Source organism: Phascolarctos cinereus, unplaced genomic scaffold, assembly GCF_003287225.1.
Source record: "Phascolarctos cinereus isolate Bilbo 61053 unplaced genomic scaffold, phaCin_HiC Scaffold_5;HRSCAF=322, whole genome shotgun sequence".
NCBI classification, from domain to species: Eukaryota; Metazoa; Chordata; class Mammalia; order Diprotodontia; family Phascolarctidae; genus Phascolarctos; species Phascolarctos cinereus.
In genome coordinates, this window is record NW_027555958.1 from 214,256,204 (window position 1) to 214,276,706 (window position 20,503).

At 35.1% G+C, this 20,503-nt stretch overlaps 1 protein-coding gene across 1 annotated transcript in view; it reads right to left on the bottom strand.

Annotated features, from left to right (window-relative positions):
• Window positions 1–1,023: 1,023 nt before the first annotated feature.
• The window catches only part of FAM83B (family with sequence similarity 83 member B), a 95,810-nt gene continuing 76,330 nt past the window's right edge, over window positions 1,024–20,503 (bottom strand). Inside the window, exons 2-4 of the mRNA XM_078155310.1 lie at window positions 14,757–14,921; window positions 13,412–13,536; window positions 1,024–8,002 (exon numbers count right to left, since the gene is read on the bottom strand). Of these exons, the coding sequence (XP_078011436.1) occupies window positions 5,734–8,002; window positions 13,412–13,536; window positions 14,757–14,921 (2,559 nt within the window). The 3' untranslated portion in view covers window positions 1,024–5,733. The remainder of the gene's footprint in view (window positions 8,003–13,411; window positions 13,537–14,756; window positions 14,922–20,503) is intronic.

Below are 20,503 nucleotides of genomic sequence, written 5' to 3' on the forward strand. Positions count from 1 at the left end.
TTGTTCTTTTAAAATTCAATTTCTCCTTTAAAAATGACAATTTTACTTAACTAATCTATTTATTCAATGTCATCACAATTAAATAACTAAAAAAATTACCTTACTGAGTTAGAAAAAATAATTACAAAGTTCATTTGGAAGAACAAAAGGTCAGGAACTTCAAAGAAATCAGGGTGAAAAAGACTTAAAGGAAGTATATTCAGCCCTATCACACCTTAAACTCTATTATAAGGTGAGAGCATTGTTACTGTAAGAAAAGATAATTTTAATTGTTTTAAAATTTTCTTGTACAAATGAAACCTATGTTGCCAAAAATAGAAGGAATACAGAAAATTGAGTGAAAAAAAACTTTCATACACAATCTCTCAGATAGGATGTGATTAGGATTGGAATATTGCTGTGGTGTAGGAAATGATGAGCTGGTTGATTTAGAAAACATGGACTTGTGAAAGAGGATGCTATCAATTCATGTACAGTTACTTTTTGTCTAACTCAGTTTGGTAGGTTAGCCTGGAAATCTAGATCAAAAGTTTTAGAGCACATTTTTTTTTGTAGAATTAGATCTCAAAAGTAGGCAAGTGATCATTAGATGTCAAACAATGAATTAGTTATTAGTCCACAATCGACTTTTTAAAGAAGAAAATGTAATCATTATTTTAATTTCCTCAAATATAATGTATTAAACCGACTACTATATCAAAGTACATATTTAAATGGTTAAGGGAATGTGAATGTTGCTTGAAGAGGAAGACTTGGGGCTAAGTTTTTTGTCTGTCTTTTTAATATAAATGCTATTTCTATTAAAAGAAACATTTTAATCGTAACAGGTATATTTGTGATTAAATGAGTCTAAATTATGAAGCACTTAATTTCACAAGCATGGCTTGAAGACTGAGCATTGGAAGATCAAGTATAGAAAAGGTTATAAAGAGAACTTAAACTTACAATTAAATTTTTTTTTATAAAATCTTTAATAGTCAATTGATGTGGTCCAAGAATAAATTTGGAAGAACATCTGTTTTGCTCACATTTCATGGCCATTATGTACAAAAGTTGAGTCTTTGCTTGCACCAACTCATCTTTTAGACTATGACAAGTCAATTTTTTTAATATTTATAAATATTTTGAGTATTCAAGCTGTACAAAGATTTTAACGGAAAAGTTGTAACAGAATGGATAATCATTTTATTTTTGCACACCACAAATTATTGTTCTTTGTTCGTTATAAATAATAATTCTATTTTATTTTGATGTTTATATTCTCAGAAGGGGAAATAGAGAAAAATAACTTTCAAAATGTGAGGTATAACTGAGTACAATACAGTGATAGTTGAGTATAAAAAACTCCATACATCCATTTTTCTATTGAAACCCCACAAAAAAACTGACTCACAAAATGTGTTCTTTCAAATCAGACACTGAGTCATTGACCCACTGTCAACTATGGCAGCTAAAAACCAAAATTAATTGGTTTACCTATTACAGAGAGACCTAAACAGTTTTGTGTACTTGGCATTTTAAAGTATTTTGATATCATTTGCCAAATTTCAGGTTATACATCACTTTTCCTGGGTATTCTATAAGTTGTTATTAGTTACTGAACAAAAAAAAATCTGCAATGTGAAGATTTTAAATAATATCAGTTTCTCTTCTACTATAACCAATATGGAAAAGAAAAGAATGGAAAAATTACCTTGCAAATAATCCAACCATAAAAGACCATATTTTCCCCATATGGTAGTGGAAGTTAAGGTTTTAATAATTTTGAATAACTTTTTTAGAGAAGTGGGGAATACAGGTACAGAATAGTTAATACACCGCCAGAAATGTTCTTTATTTTCATAGTGCTTATTTTTTTTTTCTGTTACAAGGGAAGGTTCTGTATATGTGTATGTGTGTATGTTTGAAGGGGGAAGATATCTGAAAATGCATGATATAAAAACAAGTATCATAAGTAAACTAAATAAAAGAGTCAAATTATAAGAGCATTGGAACAACCTTAGAAAGATAGCACTGGTACAGAAAAGATCACTGTATTTAAAAGTCATCAGGCTTACATTCAAATTCCAGCTCTACCACCATGTGATTAGGCACAATTTGCTCAAGCTCTCTGGGCCTCACTTTCTTCACTAGTAAGAAGGGGATACAAATTATTATATTACTTGATGTAGCTGTTGTAAGCAAAACCTTTTGTGAACTGTGAAGCACCATAGAAATGTAGATTATTATAATTAGAATTCAATAGTCCCTGAGTCATGAAGAATTTGAAAACTTTTGACCAGATACTGACTTTGGCATTGGCAGGTGAATTGGCAGAGAGAATATCAGAAAGTAAACTACCAAGAGAGGAGAAAAATAACAAATAAGCAAAAAAAAAAAAAGAATTTCATCTTATTTTGCAATGGCCTGAGCTGTCATGGATGAATGCATTGTTCAAGAACACAAAAGATAAATAAGCATCCCACATGCCATCATTTTGATTAAGACAGAATGGCTCTGTGACCATTTGGTAGTATGCAATAAGGGAAATTCATATAGGCAGTTTTGCTGAGAGATTTGCATAAAGCAGGCCTGTACAACGTACAACCCGTGGCCTGCTTTGGCAGGCTGTATGTTATGCAGGCCTGAATTAGCATTACAAAGCTGCCTGTTTTGAGAGATATAAAGAAAGTAAAATTATCTGATTTCATATAGTTGGTCCATGTTTTTGACTTTAGAACATAATAATCTGTAATAATGTACTAGTAAATGGGAAAATAATTTCCTGTAGCCAATCATTGTTTAGTTTCAGCTTTAAAATCCTATTGTCCTAATTTTTTCTCCCCATCTAAGGTCCAGGACTACCTGAAGATAACTGATGATGAAAAATGGACTTAGGTCAGGATCTGGGTTCAAATACCAACTCTACTAATTAGGCAAGTTGCAACCCCACTCTGGGCCTCCAGCTCTAACTCTGATTAAATGAAATAATATTTGCAAATGTTTATCACAGTGACTGACACATAATAGGTGCTTAGTAAATGTTTATTTCCTTACCTCCCTCTGAAGACCTGTGATACTTAGTCCATGATTTTAATAAGCTGAGAGAACTCATAACCCAGTATTAACAAAAACTAACAGATATCCAAGGCACCTGTTTGTGAAGGAGTTGGTAAAGGACTATGATTTATTACCATAAGATTTTGCTTTTTCTTTTCTGAGCTTGAATTCTCAATTAGGCACAAAATATTATGAAGAATCAAGTACCCAAGCAGATCTGAAAACAAACCCACAAAGTAAACTGCATATATGATACAAATACGAAATGGTCACATCAAATGGAGCACATCTATTTCAACTAATAGTTTAGGCTGGAGATATTTTTAATTGACTTCTTGGTAATTTTTTCTAATGTAATAGCTATATGTTTGTATGTATACATTTTTAATCCCATTTTTCTCTGTCTATATAGTTGCGTTTTAAGTTTCTCTCTTCCATTTTTCTGGCTGTTCTACAAACAAGACAACCCATCTCAGCTCTGGGCATTTTCTCTAGCTGTCTTCCATGCCTGGAATACTCTCCCTGCTCTGTTCAACCTATTAACCTCTCAGGCTTCCTTTAAGTCCAAACTAAAACCCCATCACTTACCAGAAGCCTTCCCCAACTCTCTTAATTCTAGTGCCTGACATGTTAATATATAGCTTGCTTCGCATACATTTTTTTGCATGTTGGCTCCCCCGTTAGAGTATAAGCTCCTTGAAGGCAGGGACTTTTTTTTTTGGCTCTTTTTGTATCCTCAGTGCTTAGTAGGGTGTCTGGCATAGAGCAGGCACTTAATATATTTTGATTGATTGATAGGAAAGAGCAAAGTTCCTAGATCCTGTCCCTGTTTTACACTAAAATTGAACCTGTTTAGCATTATAGATTATGGGACATTAATACATGGATGCAAACTCTCATTTTTATAAATGATGTGATATTAGTTACTAGCTATCTGGCTTCCATGTTATTATTTTTAAAATGCTACCGATATACAATGAGAAGCAGACTAATGGTTACAGAAAAGAAACGTGTTTAATTTCCAACAAGTCTTTTAATTTGCCCTGCACTGACTAGCTTTAGTTTCATAGTTATATCTGAATCTTGAAATAAAGTCTTTAACATAGGAATTACCTAATTGAAAGATTTTTTTTTTATTCTTTGAGCAAAATATTACCTATATTAACTTAATGATCACAGATCTAGAGTTGGAAGGGAGCACAGACCACTTAGTCCAACCCCTTCGTTTTATGAAACAGGAAACTTATGTACAAAGGAATTAAGCATCTTGCTCAAGTTTTCACAGATAGCAGGTGACAGTCAGGATCTGTGGCTCTAAATCCAGTGGTCTTGCAAGTACACGGTGCTTAATACTTCATTTGGAAAATGATAATAATAGACTTGCAGGGGTGACAAAAATATTTTTTATTTCTCAAATTAAGTTTCTTTGTTGCTGCAGCAAATTCTTTACAACTAAATGGAATAAGTTCAATTTTAAAATAACCCATATTTTTAAATAGTGCTTTCACATCTTTTGTTTCCTGTTCTCCTCACCAACCTCCTATAAGAAGGTGACAACAGGTATTATTATCTCCAATTTACAGAGAAATAATAGGGCATGAGGAAGATAAATAGATCTTCCCAAAGTCACATAATTAGTCTCATAGCCAGGCTAGGAATGGCCCTACTTGTTACATAGTGCCCTTTCTCATACACTACAATTCTACTGTATTTAGCTTAGCTTGAAAAGTAGATAAAGATATTGCAAGAATGCTGTTTAGAATCATTATTTTTCTCCTAATAATGTCATATTACATTTTTCTTTTAAGAAACTTTGGTGCTGCTAGGTTAAATAAAGGTGGGGAAAAGTGCAACTCATCCAAGTTCTATTGTTGGTTTTACAGGTTAAAGGTAAATATGGACTTCAGTAAACTGGAACCTGAGGGAGGGCCAGAGGAAGCTGGAATCAAAATTAGTTACTTTCATCCAGAGGCAGAAACAAGTTCTCAAAAATTTATAGCATTGTTGAGAAGAAATCCTGTGACACACTTGTACTGCAAGAGGCTAATACTTTTCTGATTGCTCTGGCAAAATGAAATATCGGGGGGGGGGGCATCCAAATGACACTTTCCTTTGGCTGCCAAACCAGTTAGCTATTCTTCATAGGAAAATGAATAACATGCTAATGAAATGTTCTAACTTACCCTGTAGAAGACTTTAAAGCTGATTAAAAAGACATTATAATATTGTGGATTTTCTTTTTGTTTTTTCTTCTGTTTTTGAGGCTACAAATCTCAGAAAGATACAATTTAAAGAGCCACTGACACCATGACCGCCTCTTTTTTAAGACTTTAGAAAATGATATTAGTGATTTAAAAGTATTCACTATCTTTCCATTTATTTCTCTTACAAAGAATTATCATACTTTTAAATCTTCAGTCTAAAGAAAAATAAACATTTTCACTCATATTAATTTTAAAATTGTTTTCAAAACTTCCTTTGGACAAATTACAGCTACAATGTCAAAGGCTGAATTTATTACATAAAAGTAGACTTTTACTATGCAATAATATTCACGTAAACATGTACATTAGCGATAAAATTTTCCCCAAAGAAACCCATTTGCATTTTACAGAACCTGCCCATAGTCTTATCTGTTCAAGTATTCATGTCCATAGAAACTTCAGAATTTTGCACAGATTGCTGAAATTAGAGCTATTTGTTTTTGTGTATGAAATTTCCAAATTTTTGCATAAATCCTCGAAATTTATTTTCATTTGGCTGATAAGAGCGATAGACAGCAGAATTATAGTTGAGCAAGGGACTGGTCCTACCATAGCTATTGCCACTACTAATGTTCTTTACCTCAGGACGGTGTGTGCTGGGGCTTGGCATGTGGCTTGTGGGTTGAACAGAGCGTTCTATCTTACAAAACGGCTCAAAACGACTATACACACGCCTGTCTGTTGAACGAGACCGTAGCAGGTCGCTAGGCTTTGGCCTCGGGGAGGAAGGAGGTGCTCTTTCAGTGACTATCCTTGGCTTAACTTCTTTTAAATCTTGGTACTGAATCTGCTCAGTGTTGAATCTTGGAGCAGAAGCATCTCCTGCACTTTCTAAGAACTCTTTTTCAACTGGGTATGCGGAAGGGCTGGTTCTGTTCTCATCTGAGCTCACTAGAGGGGATCCAACAGCAATATTCTCCTTACTCTTATGGATACTGCCTTGTGAATTGGCTGAAGAAGAGCGTTTCCTTCTTGGAGATGAATCTATTTTTGGCTCTGATTTTTTTGGCTTTTGATTTTCTTCTGCCTCTGAAACTAATGTATCAGAACTACTACACATTCTATAAAAAGCAGGAGCTTTATTTCTTGACAGAGTTTCTTTCTTTTCTGGTGTGAGACTCAGTAATGACCTCAGTTTTTGGGAACCTTTTTTCAGAAAACTTGGGGAACCCTTCACTTCTTTCTTGGAAGACATATCTTTTGGGATCTCCTCTTTGTTTACTTCCAGAAGAGCAGCAATAGAAACGGACTTGGTGGTGGCAGTGCTTGAAGATTCCCCTTTGAGGTCTTCATCTTCACCCTCTGGGTTTTGGGTCACATTGTGCATGCTTTTAGAGCTCTTCAATAAATCTTCTTTGGGTTTCTCTGGCTGCTTGACTCTATTCCTAGTAAGCGTGCCATATACATAGTGCTTGCCCCCACCATGATCCAGATTGGCCTTGGAGTGTTCAAAAGATGGAAAACTTCTCCTTTTTAGTAGGTTCTCATTTTGCTCAGTTTTCAGAGTTTCCATCTGTTTGTTCACACCTAAAGTTGTATATAAATAGTTATTTGATTCAGGAGGGCTATGTGTATTTTGATTTAAAACAGGTTCATGGTGGTTTTCTAGAACCTTCAAGCTGTGCCTTTTTGTTTCATCTAACTGAGGTGGCTGGAGATTTGTAGTTAATTCTGGTAAATTTTGGTCTGAAGAGTGTTGCACATTTGATATCTCTTTAGATGATTCACTTCCCTGAGAACCAATTATCGTTGAGTTTGAGGATCCTGTTGTACAACTATTCACTTCTTGCTGTTCTGGTAAAGTTGGTTTAAACACAATTGATGAACGAAGACGAGAATGAGTATACAGGGCATTGGCTTTAATATTTTCATGTCCATCATAACCTTCAAACCTGTCACCGGGAGTTGAGCCATTTGCATCAGGCATCCCTTCTGAGTGATCATTTAAATAGGTTTCGATTCGCCAGTTCCGCAGGAAGGATTTTGTGGTGTTTTCAAGGGTGGGCATCCTTTGTTGCAAAAATCGAATGTGATTATCAGTCCCATTAAAAGATCTTCGTACATTTGAATTTCTTTCTGGAAGATTTGTGGTTTTCCGCTGTGCCAGGCGGTCTGCAAAGCTCTGTGCAGGCATATGGCGGGGATTCATATAACCACCTCGTGATGATGATGCAACACTAAGGCTATCTGAGGGCATTTTCCAATTAGTTGATGGATTGTTGGCCCGATGCATAGCCCTGCTGAGCAGTAGATATGGAGTTGTTTCTGGCTGTTCCCCAGCATAACTATGTCTCTTCCAATTTTCATTTATCTGACTGGGTTGATGCTGGCGGATTTTATTTGGACCATTAAAATTTGGTAAAAAGTGTGGTTTGTATCCATGATTCCATATGCTAGGTCTGTCATGTTCATTGACTGCATATATTCCTCTATTTTTAAAGTAACCAGGATTGTCTTGCCTAGCAAAAAGATTTCTCTGGCTGGAAAAGGAAGCTAAAGAAGATACTGAGTGCCGGTATTTGCCATTTTCCCAGAGAGGCTTGCCATTTTTTGCCTTCACTGATTCTTCCTGGGCAAATGGACTAGGAATACAGGATCTAGCATATAGAGTCCTAAATTCTTCATCGAATGATTCAACCAGCTGTCCTGTGATAATCTGTACCATGCTGAGATGTGCTTTTTCAAATGACCACATGTAGCTGAAAATATTTTACAAAAAGACAGCAGTTAGAAATTATGTATTTAATACATTTGAGCATTTTTAACTACTGTTAGTAATCTACCACAAACTATATTTAATGATAACTATAAATATACTATATGTATACTGAACTTATTAATAATGTAATTAATATAGCATACTTTTTAGCATCACTATGAAATAGTAATAGAGGATTTGATAAATAGGACTTTTGCATTCCTCTATTAAATGTTACAAAAACTGAAGTCCAGGCTTCATTGTCAACTGCAATTACTACTGATTATTGCGGGGTAAATATGTTCACATTAAAACAGAACACTATATGAAGGTTCATAGCGTAATTTGCAATTCTGCTTAGTAAGCTTTAACCTCACTGAAAGGCTGTCATCAAGTATAACATATGTATCTACATCATTTATATCTATATGCTTCTTTTGCTACTTCCATATCTATATCTATCTGCATAACTATGTTTATAAATATAGCTGTCTACATCTATATTATATCTCTAGCTATACTATGTCTATGTCTATATTTATGTCTAGCTAAACAAAGATGAGGCAGATCAATATTTTCAAAAATAACACCTTGTCCATGATGTTAGAAAGACCAGACATGATAATACACTTTGAAGTCAAGGTTCATAAAGTCTCAACACTTTGCCAAAATCTTATCATTGTGATTTAATAAGTAACTGTAATTTATTATGATAGATGCTTTAAAAAGCAACAAGAGATCTTGGGAGCAACAGCTACAAATGCTAACTTACAGACAAACTACACAAATATTTAATGTAAAAATAAGTACAGATTATAAAGTAACATCCAGTTAGAATAAACTACACAGGGGATAAATTATAAAACAATTTTTAATATAAAGGACAATAGTTTTAAGGAAAGCAGAAGGTATAACAACTGTCATGTAAACTCTGGGCCAGAAGTAAGACTAGATATTGATTAAAAGGAATAATTTTAAAATTTCTAATCCTTCCTATGGAGTTACCACTTAAAACACTATGGAAGCTTTTCAATTACTTTTCTAAAAAGGCTAGTATGGCATAATATATGGAGTCAGTGAGTTGTAAAATAAAAGTACTGATTATCCATTCTGTGTTAAGCACTATCCTGTACAATGCAGATAGATAAAGAAAAAGGAGATCTAGTCTCTTTTAGCTTACAATCCAGATGATGCTACCAGCATATACTGATGAAAGTGAATGAGAACATACTTGAATCTTGGCTTTGAAATGTCCTACCTGTGTGACTGTGGGCGAAAATGAATGAATGAATGAATGAATGAATGAGTGAGTGAATGAATGAATAAAATTTAAAAAAAAACCTTCTCTGGGCTTCAGTTTTACCATCTGTAAAACGAGGTGCTGAAGTAGCCAACATCTAAGGTTTCTCCCAGCTCTAAATCCATAATGTTAGGGGGAAGACTTCGATTCAAAGCTCAGGAGTCTGAATTTGCATTTTATGCATTCATTCATTAAGCAAAGTTATATGTAGGTACCAGGGAAGAGCTAGTTAAATGTGACATTTTTCATGTTCTTCAGACTTTCATATAGAACATGAGACAAATATAAATAACTATGATTGAAGGAAGACACAGGGGTTCAGATAAAATATAAGAACAATGAGAGAGGAGACATCAATCACTTTCTCCTAGGGGCAAAGGTTGAGGTTTAGAAAGGTTTTTCTGGAGAAGGCATAGCCTGAGATGAAAAATAGTCAAGAGACAGTTATTACAAGTTTATGAGGTAGAGAGAAAGGAGGTAAAAGTGCTGTTTGAGCTAGATTTTTCTAGCAGCTATGTAAAGGACAGGTTGGAGGGAGGAGAGAATAGAGGCAGAGTTAAGTGATTATTGCTATAATCTATATGTGGGGTAATAATGTGGGCAACCAGGTAAGGAATGTGTAGAAATGTAAAAGCAAAGGGTTAATTGTAGAGAGACAAGAACAACACATATTTATTGAGCATCTATTATGCATAAAATATTATGCTAGGTGCTAATATTAGACAGATCAGAACAACATTATCCCTACTATCAAGGAGCTTTCAAATTTAATGGGAGTATCAAACATGAACATAAATAAAGATATTACAACGTAAAATGTGAGTACTGAAAGAGATCATAGAAGATTTTATGCAGGAGGTGGCCTGACCACAGCCAGGCCTTAAAGAAAAGATTTTCTGAAAGGTAAAGGTGAGTAAGGAATGAAGAAAGTCAATTAATCAACAAGCATTTATTAAGTGGTATGAAGGCTGCTAATCATTGGTGATGCAAAAAGAAAACAGAAAAAAAATCCTCTTCTCAAAGAGTTTATACTCTAGCAAGGTACATAACATGGCTAAATCAGAACAAATAATAAAAAATATAGAAAATAAAAGTGAAAGTAACCACAGAGGGGAATAGAACCACAAATAGAGAAACTACAAAAAGGTCTCTTAGAAGTGTCAACACTTGAATTGAGTCTTAAAGAAAACCAGGGATTTTAAGACTTGAAGGTTATAGCATGGTAGACTTGGGAAATGGTCAGTGTAAAATCACTGAGAAGGGAGATTAGATGTTGTATTCAAGGAATAGCAAATAAGCCAATGTGATCAGAAGACAGAGCACATGGATGGAAGTAAAATGGAAGGAGACTGGAGAAATAGGAAATGGCTAGGGTGGATTGTAAAGGGGTAAGAATGAAGGCAGAGAGAGCATTTAGGATATTATAATAAGTTATTAAATTTAGAGAAGAAGATGGAAGCAAGAGACTTCATGGAAATAAAATAAACAGAATTTGATAACTTATTGGGGATGGAAAAGATGATTTATACTTAATAATGGATTTGATGGTGTGATATACAAAGAAGAATAAAGTAAACAACAAACAATTCAAATTTTAAAGTTCCTGGGAAGTATTAAAGATCTGCACAGGTTTGAAAGCAGAAATGGCCACTGGAGGAGGAAATAAAAGATTCTCCAGAAGTTACACAGATTTTAAAAGCTTAGAAGCCTTCAAATCCACCTGCCCCTCATTCAATATATGAGTAAACTGAGGAAGGTAGAAGATAAGTTTCATGCCTAGGACTACATTGTCTGTAAATGGCTGAGGGGGCATTTCTTCCTGACTCAAAGTACAGTTCCCCACCCACCACATCATATTACCTCAAGTTAAAATAGCAATTGAAGGGTTCCTAAGCACTTCACATGCTACTTTATTTAATTTTATACTAAAGATACTACCACAGGAAAATTTAAGCATACTTACTAGCACAGGCTTCAAGAAATGGAAAGGAACGGGATGCAAAGGACACTTGGAGGTATTTACTTTTGAGAAAAGGCACAGTGCCTTTTTCCCAGAAGCTGGATGCACAAGAGATCTTTACTTGACAAGAGGAAAGTTTCAAGGAAAGCACAGACATGGTAGTGAGGATTTAACAAGGGGATATAATTGAGAGAATTCATGCCTCATGCTCTCCATGTTTTCTATTTAATATGTTGAGAGGTAATCAGCTATAAGTGAAGGTTGGCAGTAGGTAGGGGTTTAATTCTTGTTAAGGCTTCAAATGATAGAGGTATGTGACAAGAATCTAATGAAGCAGGAAAGTGCTATGACGAGAAAACATGAACCAAGTTATCAGAGTTGCATGAATTTATTAGCAGCACTTGGCTGCATTGGTAAGGAACAGAAAAATGAGAAGAGGATAAGCCAGTAGTAGGGAAATGATGTATCATAATCACACAAAGATGAGATGGCAGTAAGAGAATTGTTGTTTTCAGAAAGTATAAGTTCATAATGAAGTCATGAGCTCATATACAACCCTCTTTTATTTATTTATTTTTTCCTGTGTAATGGAGTGTTTATGTCTAGTTTGTTAAGTTTATAATGAAAATAAAATATTAAAAAGTATGGTATTTAAGGAATTAACTATAGAAACTGAGATGAGAGGAGATTTTATTATAATAAAGAGGGGTGAATGACCTTGAGTTAATTGAATAGGGTCGAGAAATTGAAGATATTGGTTAAGAAAGCTTTCGTAGCATAGATTTAGAGTTGAAGAGTGGCCTCAATGGACATCTAGTTTAACCCTCTTACTCACTGAGGAAACAAAGGTCCAAGGCATTTAAATGACTTGCCCCTGGTCACACAAGGGAATAAGCATCACAGGCAAGATTTTAATGCTGACCCTCTGACTCCACAGGCAGGGTCTTTTACTCTACCAGATTGCATTTTATGTATAAACTCTGATTTGTGGATACATGCAAAGCCTTTAAGAAATCCTGAGGTTTGGATTATCACATTATAGCTTCTGGAAGAAAGAGAAGTTTAAAATGAGCTTGTAGCAATGCCAAACAGAATGTGAACAACTGGGGTCTAGAGAATGACTAGGACCAAAGGAATATCTTTTATTTTTCTAAATTGCTATATTGTTAATTTAATTGAGAAGACGGCATGGTAGTGGAGGGAATAACTGGTCCCTTGGACTTGTCAGGCTCCATGAGGTGTGCTATGGTGGGAATAAAGAGAAAAAGGTGCTGTACCTCATATATCTCTCTCTACAGTGTATATGATGGCATCCTCTGTAATTATTCACTTAGACTTTTCTTAGGATGATATTAGAGATCGGGACAAAATTTGTGATTTCATTGGTATAGAGAACTACTGAATGAAGAAACTCCTACTATTGCATGCTACTACTTTCTCTGCAATTTATAGTTTCAGAAAACTGAATAAAGAACTGAGAAGCTAAGTGGTTTGCTCAGTCACCCAGCTAGTATGTGTTAAAATCAAGACATAAACTCAAGTCCAGGTAGCATAGAATGATGGATAAAGCTATAGACTTTTGAGTCATGAAAGACCTTGGACAGAATCCAACCTCTGAGAATCACTGGTTAGGTTACCCAGGGTAAGTCTCCTCCTCCTCCTCCTCCTCATCATCATCATCATCATCACAAAAACAACAATAACTAACTTTAATATGGTATTTTAAGATTTGCAAAAAAATCATGGGAGGTAGGTGCTATTACTATTATTCCAATTTGACAGATGAAGAAAACAAAGCAGACAAAGGTTTAGTGAATTACCCAGGGTCATATAAGTAGTAATTTGTCTGAGACTGGATTTGAACTCAATTCTTCCTAACTCCAGGACCAATACACTATCTACTATGTCCCCTAGATGCCTTTATTAGCACGAGTCTCTTTTTCCTCAGTGGTAAAATGAGGATAATGATAGCTCTTGTTCTTTCCCCAAGGGGATTGTTGAGTCTCAAATGAATTAATGTATATAAGGTGCTTTATGAACCTATTATTTCTACTGGCTATTGCTTATGAAATACTGAAAAAATAGACCACAAGAAGAAATAATTTTAATTAAATGATAATTATGTCTGCCTTCAAATACATTGCTCTTACCTGTAGGAGCCATACATAACTTTCTGGCAGTCAACTAAAAGAAATTTCTGCTCCATTTTCCCATGAAATTTTGCTCCTGTTTTTGAAAGATAATCTTGGCCTTTTACTGTTCTCACTCTGATGTTCTAAAAAAATATGAACATAAAAGTTAGGATCTTAGATTTAGGAATGGAAAGAACTTTAGAGGTCGTTTAATCCAAACTATGCATTTCATTTTACAATTCTGTTACCAAAAACTTTAACTGACAATGGAAAAGTAAAAGCTATCCTAGAAAATTGAACTTTAAATCTTTTATAAAACATACACCAGAATCCTGTATTGGGTGTATACATACATATATACATCTACATCTACACACATGCCTGAATATTATAGGCTTTTCCTCCCCAACTTCAACACAGACATGGATCTGTGCTGGCAATGAATAATGTGTCAATCAATGATGTGGGCATTCCTCCAGAGATGCAGATCAAAACTCATCTGAGGACAGATTTGAACTCAGGTCTTCCTGACTCTAGGCCCAATGCTCTAATGAGCCATCTAGATTTCTCCTAGGCAAACAGAGTTTAAGTGATTTGCTCAAGGTTACATAGCTAGTCTCTGAGACTAGATTTGAACTCATGTTTTCCTGACTCCAGGCCCAGTACTTTATCCACTGGGCTACCTATCTGTTCCTAACAGGTACAGGCACTTCTCTATATCCGCCCATAAATCTTCCACAGGAGCTCCACCCAACAAGATAGGGGTCTTCCTTTAGATTTCTAAACATTGACTGCATGTATATAAATAGAGCAAACAGTTTGCCCACTGGTCATGCCTCACTCTGTCTACATTAGCAATCCACCTTCTTTCTAGTTATGTCATTTCAGCAGCTTTTATATACTTGCTTTCCACATTAACCATGATATTTTTTAGAGATAGTACTTTGAAGCTATTTCAATTACATAAAAATACAGAAGGAGAAAGTTTCAATTAAGTAATTAAAAACAAGTCAAATACAGAGTCCCTCCAGCCCATTAGGTGAATATAACAACAAACTGATAAGTTTGATGTTGCATAGATACAACTTTAACCTATCAACTGATCATTAAGAATTTATCATTTGCCTATTAATATGCCAGGCATTGTGCTAAGTTGACAAAGAAATTTGTTATACATGGAATTTTTCAACCTTGAAGGGTTGTATAACGTCAGTTACTTTCCAAAAAAAAAAGGGGGGCAACTAGTTGGGATTAAATACTCCACCACTCTTAGATATAGTTTTCTATTTCAATTGAGTATTAACATTACATAGAGATTACTGAATTGATATGATTTACACACTACAAAAACTGATTGCCTTACCCTGAGTCTCTGAACTTGACATCCTTGCTTCTCTGTCATTTTTAAAAAGTGACCAAAGTTGGAATCATCAAGGAGGATATATACAGAAATCCCTCTGGCTGATGCCTCCACTATTTCTTTGAAGATATCCACATCTGTAAACATATCCATTACTAGGGCAATGACCTGTTGAAGAATAAGAAGAACATTTTACCATTTGAGAAACCCAATACAGATGGCTACAAAATGTTTTCTTCATTTCACTTATTGTCACCAAAGACTTTAGTAAGCAAGTAATTATTTGGCACACATGGAAAGGTAGTGCAGTATGGGGGTACAGCCACTGGATGCAGAGTCAGAAGACCTGAGTTTGAATTCTGGTTCTGCCATTTTGTATTTGGATGATCTTTAACAAGTCACTTCCCCACTCTTAGCTGCAATTTCCTCATAAGTAAAATCAGAAGGTTGAACTGTATGGTTGGTAAATAACCTTCTTACTTTAAAGCTTTGATCCTATCATTTGATTTATGATTTTATGAAGTATTTGCACTGTACAAAATAAATGGATCATTTTTTACATCATAGAGCAACAGAAAAATAATAGCAAGAACAAATACATTAAGCACACAAATTAATCAAATATATTGACTAAATAAATTGAATAATAACTACAAATCAAAAGCTAAGTGCAGTTTTGTAGTAATGATAAGCAAAGAACTGAGTTACAGATTATCTTTTAGAGGGAATTGATATTAGCAAAGAAATGTTCCTTACAGGATATGGAATTTTTGGAATTCTTTTAACAGAAAAGCAGGAAACAAGAATGGAGGTCATCTAGTTAAAGGTACCAAAATAACTGTGAAGATACTTTGTGTGTTATTATGATACCACGACAAAGCTCAAAGGACAAGAGGGCAGCCAAAATCAATGAGAGAAAAGTATTTTGGTAAATTAGAGCATTAGAGTGAATGAAGTAATTTCAGAAGTAGGGTTTCTGGAATGACAGAAGTAGTAATGATGGCAAAAGATAGAAGCAAAGAATTTAACATTTTGAAGGGACTTTTGAGGTAATCTAATGTAAGCCTCCTCATTTTACAGAGGAGAAAATGGAACCTAAAAGGTTAAGTGATTATTAAATTCACACAGGGAGTTATTGGTAGAACTCGGACCAACGTCAGATCAAATCTACCATGATGGTATGAATATGGGGCATCTCTGAATGTAGCCTGAAATTCTAAAATGACATTTCTCTGAAACAAAAAGACATGCTTGAGTTTTATAAAAACCAGTGTGGAGGGAAAATGTTGTTTCCTATTTTCAGACCAATGCGGTTCATAGCAATTTTCCAGCTAACTCAAGCTAAACTATAAAAACCCAAATATTATGCTATGGTCAAATATGTCAGCTTAAAAAATTCTCGATGTTTATAATTCATATGAAAATTTCACCTACTTTAAGAAAGCCAATGAGCAGCAATGTATTGCTATCTAAAATAAGGTACAATCAACAACCCTTTTCTCTTATTTTTCAGTATATGCTTGCATACACTATTACATGAAGGCCACTCATATGTTTATTATTAAGAATTTGCTGAGCAAACAAAATATTTGGAACTACTGGTATTAGGCAGAATACAACCTAGAAACACTTGAGTGTGCACTACAAAACAAGGAAATTCCTAAATTTAAAACAAAATATTCATGCTCTTCTTCTTGTTGTTTCTTTCAAAACATGTTGAGAAGAAGACTGAAAACAAAATATATATTTAGCAACAAGTATGAGAAAGTCAGAAAAGCATGGAACACTTCTCTGGACTGATATAAAATGAAATAAGAAGAATCATGAGATCAATATACACATCTGAAACAAAAAATTAAAACAAGAGAAATGTCAACAAATTCTGATAAATTATAACAGCTAATTTTGACACCATTGTACAGATATGACAATTCCATACTAGTTAGAAAAGTATTAGACTACCAGTGTGGAATATTATATACGCTGTCAGATTTGGCGACTGTGTTGGGGGACTGGAGGTGATGCTTCTCTATTTTTTTGTTTTATTTTCTGTTACAATGGAAGGTTAAATAGCAGGGAGGAAATAAGTCATGTAAAAATAAAAGTTATCAATAAAAACTTAAATAATGGTTGGAAAATCATGAGAAACACCATACTACTATACTAGATATACTATACTCTTGTCCTTTGACAAAATATCTTTTAAAATTAGTCTTCCTAGGAAGGAAAATTTTCCTTCATAGCAACCTAAGATGGCTTCTTAAATCACCAAGGATGCTTTTCAATCAGGCAGTTTTAAGTTCAGTCTATATGATACAAAAATAACTGGTCAATATGACCATATGCATGAAAAATGATAAGGAATGGATCAGTTAAGGAAATAAAGAAAAAATCCTGTTCTACAAGTGGGAAATAATATTTTCACTTGATTAAACAACATCCAGGAAAGTAGGTGGCACAGTGGATAGAGCACCAGGCCTAGAGTCAGGAAAACCTGAGTTCAAATCCAGATCAAATGAAACTCTTAGTAGCTCTCTGATCTGGGCAAGTCACTTAATCCGTTTGCTTCATTTTCCTCCACTCCAGTATCTCTACCAAGAAAACCTCAAAGGGGGTGACAAAAAGTAAAACATGTCTGAAAACTACTGAAAAACAACAAAAATATCCATTACAGGTCATTCTTGGTTTAAGAAAAATCAATTAGCACCTGGAGAATAAACTTCCTAACGTGTCAGGTCATTTGAAGTAAGAAAACACCTAAATTCTTGTAAAAAAAAAATCAAAAGAAGAAGTATTATTTAGGAAAAGCATTTTGAGGACTGAGCCACTAGATAATAACCATCATTCAAGGAGCCAGTCTATTGACAGTTTTTTCAGACCAATAGATAATGCATTAGATTAGATCCAGGAGGCTAGCCTAGGAACAACAGACATGCTTATTATGATGTCAACTGAGTCACACAATTTATTGCAGTCTCTATTTCTCTTGTTACAAAATTAGGCCTTCTGAATACTCCTTAGGATGCTGTGGGAAATTGTATCATCTCTGGAAAGCACTCTTAACCATGAATAGAAAGGTCAAATATACAGGTACCTACAAGCCATGACTGTAAGTCACATCTTATATTTAAGTGTATAGTAGAGGCCTTGATTTATAAAAATCTCCATAAACACTATATTGAATCAAATGAAAGGAAAATGTAGCCTGGCACAATGGAAAGTGAACTAGCTATCAGAGTATTTAGATTCTACTCCCAGGCTTGGGTGCCTACTAGCTTCGTGACTTTGGGCAAGGTATTTAAAGTTTTCTTTATCTCAGTCTGTAAACTGGCATAATAATAATTGTCCTGCCTAGATCATGATTAAGTTCTTTAAAAGTATAATATGCATGTAAGATGTTATAATCATATAAATTACATACCTACAAAGTACCAAGCTTTCTAAAATGTACATGAATCAAGCAAGACTGCACTGTAAGCAATCACATTTTATTTGCTATTATACTATCAGAGTAAAGTAGGCAGATTCGTCATGATTCCTGCCTTATTTTACTAAAGTAATATCTTATACTGCAAAGAGCTCTGGACTTATAATGCAAAGATCTGGCTTCAAATATGGGATCTATCATTTGCTAGCACTGCAACTTGGCAAATCACCTTTCCTTAGTCTGTTTCTTCATCTGTAAGATGAAGGTAATAAAACTTCCTCTAAGGTTTGCAAAGTACATATATTGACTCATTTGATCCTCACAAAAATACTTTGAAGTAGATAATGCATATGATTTTCTGTGAAATGTTATTATTGCAATAAGACAGAAGGTAAGGGAATAGATTCACAAGGAACATGGTATCCAAAAGGTTTTTTTTTTTCAGAATGGAAGATTTTTGAAGGTATCTTCAAAGAGGCTTATGGGGAAGCTCAAGACATATCTTTAAAATGCATGAATCAAGGGTCAGGAGCCAAGATGGCAAAGTAAGCAGTAATTGCTGGAACTCTCCCATGTTCACCCAAACATCCATATAAACAGCACCCCCAAACAAATCCTGGAACAGCAGAACCAGTAAAAGGACAAGGTGAAACAATCTTTTAGCCCAAGAAACTTGGAAGATTGGCAAGAAAGGTCTGTCTCACTCAGATAAAAGAGGAACACAACCCAGTACAGGAAGCATCTCACCAAGGCAGCAGCAAGCCCTACCTCAGCAAATCAGTGGAAGAACCTGAGCCCCAGGGTAGTGGAGCTGGCAAATGACAACACCAGGATCCACTACGTGCCTCAGCACAGTTGATGACCAAACTCCACGTTCAAGAACCACCATATGCTTCAGCATAACACCTGGGCCAAACATGCAACTTCCAGCTGCCAGACCTTCATGTATTTCAGTGTAGCCCCTGAGGAAATGCAGAAACACCCCAGAGGCCTCAACATATGCCAGATACCAGCACTAAGACACCAGCTCAGCACCAGGTAAGCTGCCAAAATCCTACGGCTTCAAGCACAGACAGCCAGACTCCTATGACCTCTAGTAGTGCCAAACACACCCCACCCCATCCTCTCAGTAGTGCAGCACCAGATAGAAGAGCTTCCCAGGGCCTCAGAGCAACATCAGTGCAGCACCAGGTAAACAGGCAGGGCTTGTAGCCTCTGGCACAAGAAGCCTGAGACAGTGCCCCTACTACCCTGTGAGTGTAGATCAAATTTAGAAGGGAAAAAAAATGACAAAAATAGATGAGCAAAAGACAACAACAACAACAACAACAACAACAACAAAATCTTACCATAGGAAGTTATTACAGTGACAGGCAAGATCAAGGTACAAAATTGGAAGAGGGCAACAATGTCAAAACATCTACGGGCAAAACCCCAAAGAAAAATGAGAAATGGTCCCAAGCCTAGAGAAAACTCAAGGAAGAACTCATAAAAAAAAAAAACCAAACCCCCCAAATGACTAAATCTTAAAAATCATATAAAAGAGGTAAAAGCAAAACTGGGGAAATAAATGAGAGTGAAGCAAGACAATTACGGAAAAAAGAGTCAATAGCTTGGAAAAAGAAGACAACTGCTTAAAAAGTAGTATTGGCTAAAGGGAAGAGGAGAAACAAAAATCCACTGAAGAAAACAACTCCTTCAATGTATGATTGGCCAAATGGAAAAGGAAGTACAAAAGCTAAATGAGGAAAATAAATCCTTAAAAGCTAGAATTGGGCAAGTGAAAATGACTCCATTAGATACCAAGAATCAATCAAATTCAAAAGAATGAAAAAATTGAAGAAAATGTTAATACCTCATGGGAAAAACAACTGACCTGGAAAACAGATTTTAGAGAGACAATATCAGAATCACTGGACTACAAGAAAGCCATAATCAAAGGGAGGACCTGGACAGCAACTTTCAAGAAATTATCAAGGAAAACTGTCCTAATATACTGGAACCAGAAGGCAAAATAGGCATTAAAAGAAGCCACCAATCACCTCAAGAAAAAGATCCCAAAATAAAAAGTCCAAGAAAAATTAGAGCGAAATTACAGAACCATCAAAAAAAAATACTGCAAGTGACCAGAAAGAAACAATTCAAATATTGGGGAGCCACAATCAGGATTACATAGGACTTAACAGCTGAAATCTTAAAGGACAAGACATCATGGAACATGATATTCTGGAAGGCAAAGGCAGGACTTACAACCAAGAATCACCTACCTGGCAAAATTAAGCATAATACTTCAAGGGAAATAAATGGTTATTAAATGAAATAG